A 17,165-nucleotide genomic window follows, 5' to 3' on the forward strand; every position below is an offset into this window, starting at 1 on the left:
GCTGATTGAAAACATGATTATCAAATGAAACAATTGATCTGCTGTCATTAGCTTCTTGTATTAAATAGAGACGTTTCCATGGATTTCCTGGCATTATTACCTGTAACTCATTGTGGGAATCATCTCCACTTTCTGTTGTCTTGATGCTGTCATGTGTTCTGCTGGAATCAAATCTTTTTCTGGTCATTCAATGTTCATGTTTCATGGTTTATCTTAGTAAATAGGATTTTGTTCCAAATTACTGAATACAATTATGCACTTATAATGTTCCCTTCTGTATTAGGCAGATTCATCGGTCAATGTAAATATAATCTTGACAATGAAGTATAGTGCAAACAACACAATCTCAATAAACTTATTAGTTTCCTTTTTCTTAACTATTTTATAATATTAAAAACTATTAACATAATGTATGCTGGCCACAAAGAATTCTTGATTAAGCAGTACCTGCAAGCTGCACTTTTTTTAATTTTTCCTGCACTGTAAGTAGAAAAATGTCAATTTCTTCCTTGTGCTACATAACCATTAAGAAACTACCGTACTAGCTTAGTTTGGCACAGCCATGCTTCATGGATGGATGGTTTGAACTTCCAGTATTGTCACTAGTCACATTTTGGTCCAGAAGGCTGCCTTGTTATGCATGTTTTCTTTCCAGTTAATTAAAGCAATACCAAACACATAACTTCTTTACATTTGAGAAACAAAATTCCAATTCTCAAAAGAAACTGATTTAGAACATGCTATAGTTCCATGTACGTAGAACTGACTTTTACTCAAGCACAAGTGCATGCACTGTAATATTCAGGGCCGGCCTTTGGCTGATGTTACTGATTGCTCCAAATTAGGTCCCTTGCCTGGTAGGAATCCTGTAATTTACATTTTGCAAAACAATCAGTCATGGCTCTCGTCACAGGCTTTTAAGGATGTAGGACTTAAAGGGCTAACATACAATTGACATAATTTTAATCAACCCACTGGTGCCTATTGCATTTGAGTTGCTTTCTGTGCATGTTGTATAATAAATATTGAATAATGATATAACTAATAGTAATAGTTGTTATTATAAAAAGAAATTTATGGGCCAATCAAGCATCCATTAAATTGGACCATGTGAAATAACCCTAGAACATGAAATACTGCACTCCTTTAATCTTCGTACTCACAGTAAAGCCTTACAAAAAATTTTTATTTGTTTCAAGCATGATTTTGTCCTAGTACTGGTATATTTTGACTGAAATGTAATTCAGAATAAACATAGATCTGACAGCTATCATCTGTGCTTTTTCTTCATAACTTATATGTGCTTATAGATGTATAAATATATAAAAGGAAATAGTTCGTGCATTTATTCTGTATACTATTTGTTTTTTTCTCAGGGACTTCAACCATTTTCTCCCCATAAAGCTTCTGGACAAAGATTGCTTCAGAGTGTCCTTAAGGGAGATCTTTCTAGAACTGACATCTACTGGGCCCATGCCCCTTTGAGTAGAGAAGAAAAATCTGCAGTGGTATTGATTACTGATAGGTAATTTTCTTATACAGATTCTATTGGCACTTAATCTTTGTGAAATACTTCAGTATGCTTGTTAAAGTTAGGAAATGATGTCAAACAGCTTCACTGTTTTATAAGTTCAGAACATTGAATGATGCAACAATAGAAACAAAATACTACCTTCACTTGACAAGTTCATTACAAAGATGATCAATTATTGATTTTATGTAATACTTATATGAATTTCTATGTTTTTCTCAGAAACTTGTTATTTCTTGAAAAATGCCGATTTTGGGGTGGCTGGGATGTGGATTGGAAAGTTTCGTTAGATAGAATTCTTGGTGTCCCAGCAATCAAAGATGAAAAGCTGATTTTCAAGATTAAAGAAGTGAGTTTCAACGTTTTCACTTTTACTTTTTGGGCCTAAAACAATATTTAGCATATTTCAAATTCTTGGTTTTTATCTCAAATTTGTAATATCAAATCCTTTGACTAATTAAGTATCTGAATCTGCTAGCTACTTTGATATTTAGATCCATGTTAACTTAACTTTTACAAAGTGATTTTTTTTGGACACAGGATGATTCTGGTGTAAATCTATTTTCAAGTGGAGAAAAAGAAATTGCCAGCAAGGAAACAGCCATTTTAGAATGGCTGCAAGGTCAAATCTCCAAGGTTATTAAATATAATGCACAGTAAAAAAAAAATCCTAAGCTGGTGTTTCTTAAAGTTGCTTTTAAAAAGAGCAACTTTGTACAGTACTTAAATAAAACATCAAATTGAAATAATTACACCCATTTAATATAATTGTATTAAGAAATTTAATGTAAAAATCAATTTTATTTATTTAAAAAAATAACCTAAATGCTAAAAGACCAAATGATAATCATGTTTAAATGAAGGTTGAACAAATTTGTTTTGTAGAGTACTGATTTCTCAAGTTTGTATGGACAGTCATTTTCTATTGCATTTGTAAGATAATTTGCTGACAATAAAAAATCCTTTATATAGATTTAGGAATATCATTTTATTATATTTTATTTTACTCTTTTTTTTTTTTTCTTAAATAACACTTTTATTATTTTTAACTGTAAATACCTGCTATAAAAGACCCAAACAAAGTATGCATCTTTCTGGTACAATCTTGTATCATTGAGCAGCCACTATGCCTCATGAGATTAATAGCAAGATTCAAAGCTTTAAGAGTTGCATTTGTAATTTATATTGATAACACATTCAATTGGGAATCAATTTCCTTGGAATTATCAAGCATTGAAAGAGTTCATTGAATGTGTGTACTAGAAGTTTGTTTAAAAATATTTCCAATGAAAATTAATATAATTTTTTTTTAAAAATTATTACCTAATGTGGTCAAATACTTTTTATTTATGTTATATCAGTTTGAAAAAGTTATGTTTATATTTTTGTTATCTGCATTTAATATTTATAATTTTGAAGTCTTTAAAAATTTTAAGTAATAAATTTAAGTTGGTCCCTTGATTTTTTATGCAGTAATTTTAAATTCATTCTGCTATTGTCCATTTCCTATCCTTGATATTGTATGTACCAATCACCAGTGTGAAATCTGTGCAGTACGTCCCACCACTATGTTGCTTTCATTTTTCTGTGGTCAAGAAAACCTATTGTGATACTGTTATACTCTTTTTTCCAAGTTTGATTTATTGACTTATTGGTCTGTTTCTGTGCCAAGTATACACTTTTAAGTACTATCGGTATGCTGTAACTTTTTTTTTGTTGAATTCATGGTGATGTTTTACAGAAAGTAATGTATTACTTTAAATACCAGCATATCTAGTTGTGCTTCTAAATGATGCCATATTTTAGATTCAAGTGTTTAGTTATTATAAACATATTTTTCACAATCAATCCAATTATATTACCATAGGGCTCAGATGTAGTGTTGGATATATAAACTCTTCAAGTAATTAGAGAAAATTAGCCAAACAGTTGTTATATTACAGTGATCTGATAGTGTTTTTTTCTGTAAACTTTTTTTTTTGTCAGTTGATTGAGAAATAATTTTCTCTCTATACATAACAATTCTATCAAATATTGTAATTTATTCTGTGTGTTTACAGAGCAAGTTTTGTGTTGCTGTCACTCAATGAAAAAACAAACAATAAATATTATTAGAAATTTAAATGTGTGCTGTTTTTCTTAGTGGCTGTGTGTTATTGTAGTTATAATTAAACATATGACTAATATAAAAAGACAGTAAGGTTCAGTTATTAAAACATAAAAACTAATGAAAATGAAAATTATTTTTGTATCCACAATTATTTCAAATATCAGAATGTCATTTTCAATTTGTTGATGATCATGGATTTTGTTTTTTTACTTACGATCTAATCCATAACACACTAAAAAAAAACTTAAGTTTATGTGCAACATTATCAATGATAAAAATGTGATCTGTACAATATTTTTCTTTCTTTTATTGACTCTTTTTAAGTACATAAATTGTAAATACATAAATCAAATAATAAAAATAACATTTTTTTTTCAAATTATTATCTAATATTACTTTATCGAAGATGGCTGCCCTCTTGGCATAAAGCCCTGAGTCTCAATATACGAGACACTGAGAGTGGCCAGCATGAAAGAATGCAGAACCAACAATAAGCAAAAAAGAAGCAGGCAGTAGACCCAATTTACCCATGCCATGTTTGTGGCTGGATTTTTAAAGCAAGGATTGGACTTTACAGTCATCTTCCAGTTCAGGAAATGAACAACAACGGAGGAACTATCAAGACAGGGCTGCCATCTCTCATCAGCTTGCAGAAGGTTTGGGCAAGGATGTACATTATCAACTCAGAAGAAACATATATATAGTTGGCCAATGTATAACTATTCTGGGATTACAAAACACTTTAAAAAGCTTGTAATCATAGAAGTAGAGTAAGAAGCTAGAAAGTGCTTAGAGAGAAATTTAAATTTTTTAGTTATTGATGATAGACCTTATACAGAGATTAAGAGACAAAGGAATTTACTTTTGAGTCAAAAACAAAGGTCAGAATTTATTTAATGAGAAATTAGATAAAAGAGCTGGGTTAGTGACAAGCAAGTAGGCAAAAGGTGGAGTTTGTGAATTAACTGGGAAAAAATCTGAAGGTGATATACATAAAAATTGGAAAAAATATACAATTCATAATTATTAAACACTTAGTTTATATATATATATATGTAAATGTGGCACTCTGGCTTTTAATGTAGCTCTTCTCTAAAATGTTTGCCTACCCCTGCACAAAACAAAATGTATATTTTTGCTCTGAACACCAGTCATTTCATTCTAAGAGAACCCAATGGATTCAGGCCCAAACATTTGCTCAGCAGCACTCATACATCTCATGGCTGGATGTAAGAACACTGATTGCCTTTGCAGAAAGATTACACAAATGCACTCTGATATAAAGGTAAAATTTTCCTATGCATTTAGAGCTATTGCATCTCCAGTAATTTTCAAGAAATGTGTCTATTAATATTTCCAACATGAAAACAACATTGTCAACAAGCACTTCAGACTTCAAGCTAAATAAATAAGCTTATAAAATTCTAAAACTTTTTCTTTTCTAAAATATCGGGATGAGCGTTTCATAAACTATGCCCTATGATGTCCTGACAAGAATGATGCAAGGTGGTCCTTTTTTTTTCAATGAATAAAAAAGTTGTATTTTCATTGTAATCATAAATCTTTGTTTGAATATTAACCTAATAACAATATTAGTAATGTTTAAATAATTCAATTAAGTAAGAGATGTTTCATTTTCTAAGTAGGACCTTTTCAAATGTATCTACTGTTTTCACAAAAGGCATTGGGAATAACATCCAAATCTATCATTCTGCCAGGAGTTAACAATTCCAACAAAAACAATACAAGTCTATGGAAACAATAAGCCCTGGATGACCAAAAAAATCAAACAACTTATTACTGAAAAGAAAACAAAGTATAAGGCTAGCAACGAAGAGTTTATAAATGCTAAAAATAAACTGAGAAAAGCAATAATTGAAGGAAAAAAACATACAAAAAAAAATTGACAATTTCTTTGCAAATAACAACTCAAAAGCATGTTGGGAGGGATTAAGAAAATAACAGGCTGCGCCTCAAAACGAGAACAAGTTCAGTGGATGATGACGAGAAATTCGCCAACGAACTAAATGATTTTTATTCTCGTTTTGACAAAGAAGATTTTGTTGATCTACACAAAGAACTTTTCAACACTCTGTCCAAAGGAAACAAGAGCCCTACGTCAATTTTGTAACTGAAGATGAAGTGACCTTGTTATTGAAAAGAGTAGATGTAACAAAAGCTTCTGGACCAGACAAAATTAGTGGCAAGCTGATCAAGCTATGTGCGGAGCAAATCTCTTTTATCTTCTGTCACATCTTTAACCACTCGTTGCAAACGTGCGTAATTCCACACATCTGGAAAACTTCAGAGATCATACCAGTACCATAGGAACCAAAAATAGATAGCTTAAATGATTTCCGCCCAGTAGCCCTAACACCTATTGTTATGAAATGTTTTGAAAAATATATCCTTAAACAACTTGTAGCAAAAGTCAATAACAGCCTAGACCCTCACCAATTTGCATATAAAGCAGCTAGAGGAACTGAGGATGCCATTCTATTGCTTTTGGACCAGCTTTATAAGCATCTCGATATACCCTCTGCTTTCAATACCATACAGCCACATCTAATGATAAACAAACTGAGTAACTTAAATGTAAGCCCTTATGTACAAGCATGGGTTCTAAACTTTTTAACCCAAAGCCCCCAGTATGTTAAAGTCAACAACACTAAATTGTCAACTCGAGTACTATGTACGGGTGCTCCACAAGGTTGTGTACTTTCTCCTGTACTGTACACTCTTTACACTAATGACATAAGAAGCATCTATGACTCAGTTAAACTCATTAAATTCACTGATGATACTGCCATAGTCGGTCTTATTTTAGGAGACGAAAATCAGTATCGAAGCTCGATAGAAGTGTTTACAAACTGGTGCACCAACAACTTTCTAGAACTGAATGTCATAAAAACTAAAGAACTTATAATAGATTTTAGAAAGAAAAAACAAACTATACATGAACTGCAAATAAACACTACATCTATAGAACAAGTAAAGGCATATACCGGTAAATATCTAGGCGTTATCATTAACAACAATCATGGGAAGACCATCTTGGAAATCTGACAAAGAAAACAGCCCAGCGACTCAATAGCTTTAAACTAAACAAGAAGATCCTTGAGACTTTTTACGGCGCGACTATACAAAATCTGCTAACATATATGGAATAACTTGTTGGCAAGGCAACGCCTCATCTAAACTGTTGCGACGTCTAGAAAACATCATAAAAAAGCATAAAAAATTACCACATTTAAAGGAACTTTTTGAACATGTGGAAGAAGACATTTAAAAACATCTCCATTGTTGTGAGTCTTCTCAACTTTCTTATGTCAGAAGAGCTGAAATTCTCCAAACCATCCAAACATCTGCTTTTCTGTGACAAAAAAAAGGTCCATGACATGACATGAGAAAAATTTTACATCATGCCCATCAAATGTACATGTGCTTACAAAAAGAATTGCAGAGTATTTGGTTGAAAAAAAATCAGATTTCTTCCCTTTTTAAGGAATACTTGAGAACTGAAGCAATAGGTATATAACATATTTATTTAACATAATTAATTTTCTGAAAGCTAGTAGCCCTTGCTCTCTAAATCATTATAGATGAAGTATATTCTGAAAATGTATCAAGTTAAGAAATTACAACTTGAATAAAATACACACACAAAATCTGGAAATTTTATACAAAATCTTGTCTAATTTGAAATAACATGAAAACATCAGCTTTACATTACTGGTAGATCAACATAAACACTTTTTTTTCATCTTTTTACTTTGTGCCTTAAAAATATAACATTAAGATATTATTTAATTAAAGCTGCCTTTATTATTTAGCTTAAACCTCTTTCTGTTTTACATGCTCTTAGTCATCTTTAAGATAACTGAATAATTTTGTTTTACAATTAATTAAAATGAACAAAAGCACTCAGAATGTGGTAAATCAGTGATTTGAAACAGTAAGAAATATTTTCTAAATTAAGATTGTTTCAAAGATTGAATTAAGCATGTTTTGACAACTTGTAACTCACCATTTTTCAACAAACCATTGACAACTAAAATATACAATGTAACCAATTCATTGTTGGATTACTGGTGGAACTGACAAAAGCACATAAAAAAGGGTGACTTATGAATAATTAAATAGAGTTATCCTTCTTTTAAAAATAATATTATATATATGTGTAATTACAAATATAATGACATAATAAGTTATATTATAAATGTCTTGTCCATTAGCATATATAATTTATATTTTTTTTAAATGCCAAATTTGAATTATGAGATAAAATTTAGCATGAAGTTAATCATCATCATCATCATACTCCATATGAGGGTTTAATAATCTTCAAGAGACTCAAATCCTCTCTTGCAAAAGCCTTGGACAAGAACCCTGTGGTTGTGTACAATGCAGTTCTGTCTGCGTACAGGTCAAGAGTATATATGGACTTTCAAAGTAGAATTCATCAAGTCTGGAACAGTTATTAAAAATAGTTTATTTAAATTATTTTATTCCAAGTTTAAGCAGGCTGAAATTAGTTTTTTGGGTCCTTTTTATGGGTCTTTATAAAAGGACAAGTGCATGTACAACCAAGTTATTGCCCTGAAGTAATTTTGACACCAATAACTTGTTGTTGTTTTTATTTTAGTCAAAAACAACAATTAGAAAGGATACTTTGAAACTGAAAACTTCTAGTAACAAGAAAAAGTCTTTTGGTTGTTTTATAAACTTATGGGATGCACCATTAAGGTTTTAAACCAATTAATGTAGACAGAGCATTCTTTTTAATCCAATTTAAATACAATTTTGCGGCCTTTAAAGCCTGTGATTGCTTTAAGAATGGCACTTTTATAGTCACTGAGAGGAAAGAACTCAACAGGTGGAGGAACAAATTTAGACTTTTTGATCAAATTACAAAGGTCGGACAACATTTCATATCGGACAATATCTGTTTGATGTAATCTGTTCCAGTTTGTATTCCAGTAACCACAAAGAGTAATTTCCTTAAAGATAAGTGCTCCAGTAGGGGCAACAATTGGTTTCTTTGACATTCCTCCATAAGTAACCATTGTGCCCTTCTGACTCAAACAACGAATAAGTTCTGTAGCTGAGTTTCCACCTATGCAGTTTAATGCCAATTCAGGTTTTTTAGGCAATGAATCAAGTATTTTTTTCATGTCTGAAGAGCGTAAAACACTTTCAGAAATGACTATATCAGCTCCAAAAGCTAATAATGAATCTTTGAGTTGCTCAAAATCTGGTCTGTCCCTAACTATGTTAATGGTGGTAATTTTCCACTCTTTTGCCAGTTGAATTACACTTACACCTACACCACTGTTAGCTCCATTTTGAATCACAACATCCCCAGGCTTTAAATTTACATAGTCTTTAAGTATTCTGTAGGCTGTACATGGATTTACAGATATAGTTGCAGCAGACAAAACTGGAATATCTTTGGGGAGTTTAATAATATCTTCATCCTTTGTTACCTTGTAAGATTGCCAAGTACCCCATGCAGTATCTGATGGAATAACCAAATCTCCTATTTCTAATCCTTTTACTTCATTGCCTAATTTAATGACTCTACCTACACCTTCATTTCCCAAAATAAATGGAAGAGGTGGCTGAATAAAGTATGTGCCCTCTATCAAATTAATATCAGAAGGGTTGATGGGTGACATTTCCATTTTAACCAGAACTTCTCTTGAATTCAAATGCGATGAAACTTCAGTTTCTTTAAGCTTTATGACCGATGCAGGATCGCCAAAGTTTTCAATAAAGAGCTGAGTAGAGGATAGCTTTCTTACTGCATTCCTAATGTTGCAAAAAGCATGTTTTTGTATTATTATAGATCTACTTCTTTTGCAGTAGACAAGAAACACGGAGGCAGCCATGTTTATTGTTTTCAACGGAAGTCAATTGGATTTATTATCATGAATCTAGACTCACGTTACCATACGAGATCGGATAGGCGACATGGCAACAGATTCAACAAGAATGGCGACACATCAACAATAATTTGAATAATGCTATCCTACTGCTAACTTAAAATGGCAAAAGCTGGGAAGCGCGGCAAAAGTGGAGACGTAAAAGCTACTGCTTCTCCTCGTGGCAAAGGAGAAAATAATTATGCATCTGGTTCATTTGCTGAGGTATGTACACTAGTCACTACTGGATAATTTATAAATTAATTTTAAGATCTTAATTGACTTAATTATTAATTATATTAATTAATTAATGATTAGATCTAATAATCATTAAATCATGTCATAATAGGTCCGGGATGATAAGTCATAATAAATTTAAATAAATAAATTTAATATAAATAAATAAAAGTAATAGATCTAGTATTAATTAGAATACTTTTTGCTTTATTTACTTATACTTATATTTAATACTATACTTTATTTTAAATCATATTCAAATGATTGATATTTCAATCATATTCATAAATAATATATATAATAAGTCTAGACTCTAGACTAGATCATAGTAGATTCTATATAATAATAGTAATAGTTAATCTAGTTATATATAATGGAACAGACTAGATGTAGGTGTAGGTAGAGCCATGCTCAACTGCAAGTTGAATATATAACTCTAGAATTAGAATATGTAGACTAATTCAATAGGCTACAGTACAAGCCAAATTTCAAATAATATTGTAATAACTTAAGTGAGGCAACTCAATGAGACATAGACATTTATTTATACGGAGACATGACAAACACAAAGGACATCTGCCCCGAGTACAGCATCTTCATCTGGCTCTAGACTTCTTCATTCTAATGTAAACATCCTTCCTAGTCTGGTTTCTAGAAGTGCGCACCTTCTACACTATCTTCAATGGTAGCGTTGCGCATGGCAGAGTAGCACAAACCAGGTAGATATCCTATAACATTGAGATTCTTCTTCTTCTAGCCAGCTTTATTGCTGCTGAGCTGTGAGTTCTTTTGCAGACTGTGCCAAGGAAAAAAGTGTGCTATTTTCTTCAGTTGTTCAGCACTGCCATACAGGGTATTGGTTATGTTGGGCTGTAGTGGAAGTAGGGTCTGCCTAAGGTGGATTTGGGAGGGGCATTCAAAAAGCATATGGTTTACGGTTTCAAAGGGGTGGGCACAGTGTCTGCAAATGGGGAGTTGTGTGGAGTTTATTTTGTTCAGATGGTAATTTAATAGTGGTGTACCGTGTGTCCTGTTCTTAGTTGGATTCCAAAGGACTGTCAATGCCGGGGGTGAAAGTGGGGATAAGCTCCCACTTTCCAAAGAAATGCTCCCATGGCTTGCGTCTCTAAATGCCTCTGACAGTCAAATCCAGCTCCTGGCCTTCATGTGTGATTTTCCAAAAAATCCAGCGGAACCTGTTCTTACAAAGTGACAGGAGAAGGGAGGAAAGGCAGAACACTGGCGTCTCAAAATCAGTTTAGCTTTGTTTTGATGGGGCATGTCAGCTTGAATAATGTAACTCATATAGGAGAAGGAAAACTCTGACTCCAAACCTCCACTTTGTGGCGATACTCCCCCCTGTGGATATCGGGGCTTGGAAATGTCCAAGAGAAATAAATAACCCCACTGCCTTTCCACTTGCATTTCACTAAGTGAAAGATTGGATGACTAGTACCTCTCTCACAGCCAGACACATATCAGACAATATGTAACTGTCTTGCTATATTGCTATTTTCCCTATAATGTTTTTTTTTTTTTTTTTTTTTTAAATAAAATTTAAATTTATAGTTTGTTTTATCATTGATTGTTTGTTCTAACATAAAATCTATTTTGTTCCAATCTAGGAAACTTGGAATCCGTGCTTAGCCTGGATTGTAGGCAAGCAGCCTGAAGATTTCAAGCATGTTGAAGCCCTAAACATAATAACTCTTACAGGGATAAGAAGACTTTTCTCGGTGGTCACCAAGGAACTTCTCTTTAATGAAGTAACATATTGATTTTCATTTGCCTTTTTTTTTTGTACTAAAATTTATTTTTTTTTACCTTTAAAAAATTTTCTTTTGGAGTTTTTTTTTTTTTCAATTATAATATATTTTATTTACATATAAGTATAGTTTCTTGTCAAAATTTAAATCTGTATATAGCTGTAGCTCTGAGAGAGCAGTGGTACTAATTGACCTCCTACTCTACAATTCTGATAGATTACCAATCCTTTTATTGCTGGAATTGTCAGCAGCCTTTGATACACTAGACAGGTCATGAGATTTCAATGGCCATGTTCTATACAACTTTTTTTTTTTAGACATCATTCTAATGTGCTCTGGTCTTACTTGCTTTAATGTTCCAAAAGTGTTGAGGCAATGTCAAGTTTCATATTAAAATATAGAGTACACTAGGGGTCGTCTCTAGATCCAACAATGTTTATCATATACTTCTTTTTTTCATTGGAGATCCCACTTCTCACAGCCAAAATTTGAAGAGCTGTTGCAGGGGAGATCTTTTACATGGTCAACAATAAACTCAGTATGAACAAGGCTGATGTCATTCTAATCAGCACTTAAAAATTATTTCTAAATAGGAGAATAAAGCCTTACTTTTCATTACAAATTGTTGGGCTTTTTTTGTCATACAGCTGGAAATATTTAGTTGTTGTTTTTTTCCAAACTTTGTCTTTTGATGCACTGCAGCTCTTTAGATTAGGCCAGATCAAAACCTTTTTTTACAGAGGCTGAATGTTAAAGCACCTGGCTTCTGAACTAGAAGGTTCCCAGGTTTAAATCCTGGTGATTCACTTGATTTTTAATTTTTGGAATCTATCCACATAACTCTAATGATACCTCATGTTAGTTGGGGAAAAGTAAAGGTGATTGGTCATTGTGCTGGACACATGACAACCACTTTAACCATGGGCCACAGAAACAGATGACCATCATCATCTGCACTATAGATTGTAAGATCTGAAAGAGGAACTTTATTTAACAAAACCTTACTTAAGAAAAAATATTTTTTTGGCATTCATACTCCCCATCTTGCAATGCTGTGTTAGCTGCCACACCTGATGAAAAAGTAGCCAAGCACCAATGGATTTAAGAATAGTTGCACACTTAGTTCATAATTTATAATCCCTTTATATAAATGCAATATTTAATTATGTGGTGAAAAAACGTTGACATCAATACATCTGCAATGATGAAACGCTCTTGTTCTTCAAAGAACAGATCATTCCATATATAGCTCAGAGATCCCTATGCCCCATCAATTCATTTTTTCTGTTTGTACAGAGTTTTTCTTTCAAAAACTTATGTTCGCATAACATTTTCAGTATATAAATCATAGATTTGAAACTTGCTAAGCATTGAATGGAGCCCAAAAAATTTTATAAGAATATTATGATATTGTGACCAACCTTTCCAAAACTTACTTAGATTTGTTTGTCCACTTATGTCTATGTTATGTTGTTTAATAGCACTTTATAAATCCAATTATTGTTATATTTCAATTATATTCTTTAAAATTCAGTATTAATTTTCTTTAAAAAATGTGGGCACATTTATGGTTTTTAAGCCAAGTATATTCCTTATTCACAACCAATTGAATTTTTTTTTTCTTATCTTTAAAAGTTGAAAGTGCTTGGTAACCCTCATGGCCAGAAAAAAGAAAAAGGTAAAGATGCTGCACCAACTAGTGATGTGTATGACAGCATCAGGGTGTATTTAGAAACCAATGAACCAATTCCAACAGACCTATTGGCTAAAGTTATCAAATGGAAACTGATGATGATCAAAGCTAATGACCTAAAGCGAAGAGAAGCAGATATAAAGGTGCATTTAAGATATTTTGTAAAAACATTTTGTGTTTGAGATGTTTTTAGTTTTTTTTTCAATTTTATTTAGCCCACAGAAAAGATTTATTTTTTAAAATTTTAACAGCGACACCAAAGTCTACAAGATGAACAACTAAAAATAAAGGAAATATTAAGAGGAAGATTTGTGAAACTCTATAACAAACAAAAATAATTGTATTGCTCTTAAAACCATGCTTCTCTGCTTTTGTTCAGTCACTTCAAATCAACAGTTGGTTGTACTTAGTAGTGTCTGATATCAATACATAACTTTAAACTACTATTTTTTTCACTATAAATACAATACAAATTGGGTGTTTTAGTAGATTTTGTCTTTTTTTTTTTTAATTTACAAAACAATAATAAAATGTTTCCTAAAAATATTTTTTTTTCACCATCTCTGAATTTTACAAAAACATATTTTATAATTTAAAAAATCTTAATGAACATGTTACATAAATAAACATTTAGTATGTTTATTTTACATTTCGGTCCTAAAATCTATCCTCAAATTACATTATTATTCCTCTCATCCCACTTGCAACTGCTAGAACTATCATAACACCTTCAGCTATTCTTATATCTAAATAGATGGTTGTTATGGAGTATTTTTTTAGCTGAGGATCCTTTAAACCTTCATACTTTCCCACCATTTGCTACCATTTTGACAGGAAATGTACATTATTATTGCTATTTATCACTTATAATTTATTACAAACACAAATGTTTAAAAATACAACTCCATTTTATTAACATGAAAAAGAAGACTTACTGAAGATTGACACAACACACTAAGAATAAGCTTGAAAAACATGTGAAACACTTAAACATTTGAACAAGGGAGACTACACAAAGAGAACACACAATATTTTGTATGAGCAAAAATACTAGACTCAAAAAACAGTAATTATGAAAGTGATTGGTGGATGCTGAGAAATAATCTAGTGGAGAATGTGCTTCTAGTTGCAATAGTTGAATTACACAGCATTTGTGCCTTGCTGTAACTGCACACAGCATGCATAGTAAATATTGTATAGAATATATAGTTTACTCATTAACCATTATAGTTGTTGTCTTTTCCTCATATATAAAAGACTTTTCTTTTGAACAAAACAAAATGATAAAAAAAAAAAAAACCCTCATTTTTTTTTCCTCAACATATTTGAAATTCAGTTCTTGATATTTGAAGCAAGCACACCATATAGAAAATGATTTTTTTTTTAAGTAGGGTAATCGTTGTGCTTGCCACATGGCATCCTGCTTGTTTACCATCGGCCATAGAAATTAACATCATCTGTCCCATAGATCCCAAGGTCTGAAAGGGGAACTTTACTTTTCTTTGAATCACCAAAAGTTTACTGCATCATTTTGTTTAAAACTAAAATGTCTGCAAAATAACATGAAACTGTATTGACATTACTCAAAAATTAGGTACTGTAAAATGAATTATTATTTTTTTTACAATTCAATCATCTTGACATTTATTCTTAAAAAAAAAAAAAAACATGATTTTTTTTAAAGGCAAAAAAAGTGAAGGTAAGAGAGATGAGACAAATGCATACAATGTAGACACATATATATCTTTATCTATTTCTACAATGAAAATGTAAATTAGTATTTTACATATTGCATACTTATAGCCTACATATTTGCTTCTGCTGAAACTCTTATAAAGTCACTAGTTCTGCTCTGTTATTATTAACATTATCTAATATGTTTAAAGAAACAAAAAGTAAAGTGTATACAACTTTTCTTTTGTAATTATATTTACATTTTAGTCCACATATAGACTCATTGGCCATTACAGTTGATTTTAGACTAACAAACTTGATTCAATGCAATTAAAAAGAAATGAATGTATTTGCTTACATTCCTACCATTTCTTCAGCTGAATGATATATTTAAAATTGTATCTCTGCTCTGAGGTGTAGTTAGTAATCAGGCTTTTTTAAGCTTTTATAGTATTTTATATGTTCACTACTATTGTCCTAAAGGGCTAAAATTTTGAAACCTGCTAAAATGATTTTTTTTTGACAAAAAGAAATTTTATTTTGATTGTATAAGAAAATGCAAGTATTAAAGAAAACTTTCCTAAGTAATCTTACTTTTTCTATGCAAGCATTAAAGAAAACTTTCCTAGTAACCTTACTTTTTTATATCTTTTTTTTTTCTTACTAGTATCTAACACTTATAGATTTCAACTATTATTATTATGTCTAGAGAATTTATGTGATATTTTATTTCATTAATTTTCTTGTATAATATTATAATACACTCACTTATAATAAATGATTTGATGTAATTTTTATATCATCAGATAATAAATTTATCTTACAATTTGTACATTACACATAGCAAAACATTATAACAATAAGATATGTTTGTACCAGCTTCAATCAAACAATTCATGCCAAGTAAATATTTTCAGATCTAATGGGCGTTTCTTTAAAATAATGTTTATTTCCTTTTCATTATGTGATTGTAGAGCTGTTAAATTTTTATTTTATTCTTCTCTTCTTTTGTTTTTCTGTTATATTTTCAATGTGAATTAAAAACGATCTTAATAAAAATAATAATTTGGACATTCTTGTTAATTAAATGATTAATTTGTGCATACTTACTTTTTAGAAACTATATACAGCTGATATATTTTTGAAAACATCTGATTTTCTAATAAAATTTTAAATTATAAATATTGTTCAAAAGATAAATGATTCAATATTTTATTCAGACAGGATTAGATAAAGAGAAAAGAAACAAGTCGGCTACAAAATCTCCTAAAAGAGGTGGCAAAAAAACTCCTGAAATTCAGATTGCCAAGGAAGGAAGTAAACTTAAGAAGCGAGGAGAAGAGGATGATGATGCTAAATATATTGGTAAGTTTATGACCCAAATGTTTTGTTTTATCTACAAAACCAATATATGTATCCATTGAGTCATGAATGAAGAAATGTACTAAGTGTATTGAGAAAGCTTTCATTTGACAGATGATGAACCGGATGATGGAGCACAGCAGTACATCCTTATATCTGGCTTTCATGATCCACACATTTTTAAAGCTTTAGAAGAGATTGGTGTCAATGTTTCCTGCATTCTCAGATTATCTACTCAGGACTCAAATAGTCAAGTCAAGAAATCAGACATAAGTAAGTTAAAAGTTTGAGAACAAAACAAAACAAAATATTGTTAAATTTACATATGCATTCTAAATTTGATATTGCATATTTTGTAAGTAAATTGACTGTTTAAATGGAATGTTCTTTCTTAGATAGTGAAGATCAGCACAAAATAGAAATCAAAATTCCTGAAAAAGAATTGACCAAAGAAATTTGCTTGTTTTGGAGAGATTTACTGCCACTTTTGCAACACCTGCCAGATTCCTCCCATTGCCATGATATAGCTATCCTGGATTATGAAGTAAAATCATTTATAATTCCAACTGATCCGATTGATGCAGAACAAAAGGTTTGAATTCTTACATCAACTTTAACATGTTTTGTTCCTTTTTCTTAGTGAACATTTTCTATATCACTAAACTATACAGAGTGCTGGTAGCTTGAGATGCTTTTACAAATAATAGCTGATTTTCTCCCCCCACCCCCCAAACAAAAATCCTTCAAAACTCTGCAAATATTCAAACATAATGTACTTATCTAATAGTTATCTATATTACCAATGCATTGGTACATGCTCTCTATACTCACTAAAACTTTGTTTTGTTTAAGATAGTCAAAATTTGAA

General features: G+C 31.1%; 3 protein-coding genes across 18 annotated transcripts in view; 2 read left to right on the plus strand and 1 right to left on the minus strand.

Annotated features, from left to right (window-relative positions):
- LOC106066811 (intermembrane lipid transfer protein VPS13A-like) overlaps nt 1–3,655 on the plus strand; it is a 91,140-nt gene extending 87,485 nt beyond the window's left edge. For all 12 annotated transcript variants that reach the window (XM_056031741.1, XM_056031742.1, XM_056031748.1 and 9 more), the window contains 3 exons: nt 1,377–1,525; nt 1,754–1,880; nt 2,072–3,655. In XM_056031741.1, the coding sequence (XP_055887716.1) occupies nt 1,377–1,525; nt 1,754–1,880; nt 2,072–2,191 (396 nt within the window). In that variant the 3' untranslated portion in view covers nt 2,192–3,655. The remainder of the gene's footprint in view (nt 1–1,376; nt 1,526–1,753; nt 1,881–2,071) is intronic.
- A 278-nt stretch (nt 3,656–3,933) lies between these two features.
- LOC106066806 (enoyl-[acyl-carrier-protein] reductase, mitochondrial-like) lies at nt 3,934–9,564 on the minus strand. The gene has a single exon (XM_013225895.2). The coding sequence runs from the start codon at nt 9,530–9,532 to the stop codon at nt 8,423–8,425; it is 1,110 nt and encodes a 369-aa protein (XP_013081349.2). The 5' UTR covers nt 9,533–9,564; the 3' UTR covers nt 3,934–8,422.
- Nucleotides 9,565–9,594: 30 nt separating this feature from the next.
- The window catches only part of LOC106066803 (sperm-associated antigen 17-like), a 48,878-nt gene continuing 41,307 nt past the window's right edge, over nt 9,595–17,165 (plus strand). For 4 of the 5 annotated variants that reach the window (XM_056031751.1, XM_056031750.1, XM_056031754.1 and 1 more), the window contains exons 1-7: nt 9,595–9,790; nt 11,428–11,568; nt 13,204–13,404; nt 14,946–14,960; nt 16,156–16,300; nt 16,412–16,570; nt 16,693–16,889. In XM_056031751.1, coding sequence (XP_055887726.1) covers nt 9,689–9,790; nt 11,428–11,568; nt 13,204–13,404; nt 14,946–14,960; nt 16,156–16,300; nt 16,412–16,570; nt 16,693–16,889 — 960 coding nt within the window. In that variant the 5' untranslated portion in view covers nt 9,595–9,688. The remainder of the gene's footprint in view (nt 9,791–11,427; nt 11,569–13,203; nt 13,405–14,945; nt 14,961–16,155; nt 16,301–16,411; nt 16,571–16,692; nt 16,890–17,165) is intronic. The other variant, XM_056031752.1, reaches the window with a different exon arrangement.

Source organism: Biomphalaria glabrata, chromosome 6 (assembly GCF_947242115.1).
Source record: "Biomphalaria glabrata chromosome 6, xgBioGlab47.1, whole genome shotgun sequence".
Taxonomy (NCBI): Eukaryota; Metazoa; Mollusca; class Gastropoda; family Planorbidae; genus Biomphalaria; species Biomphalaria glabrata.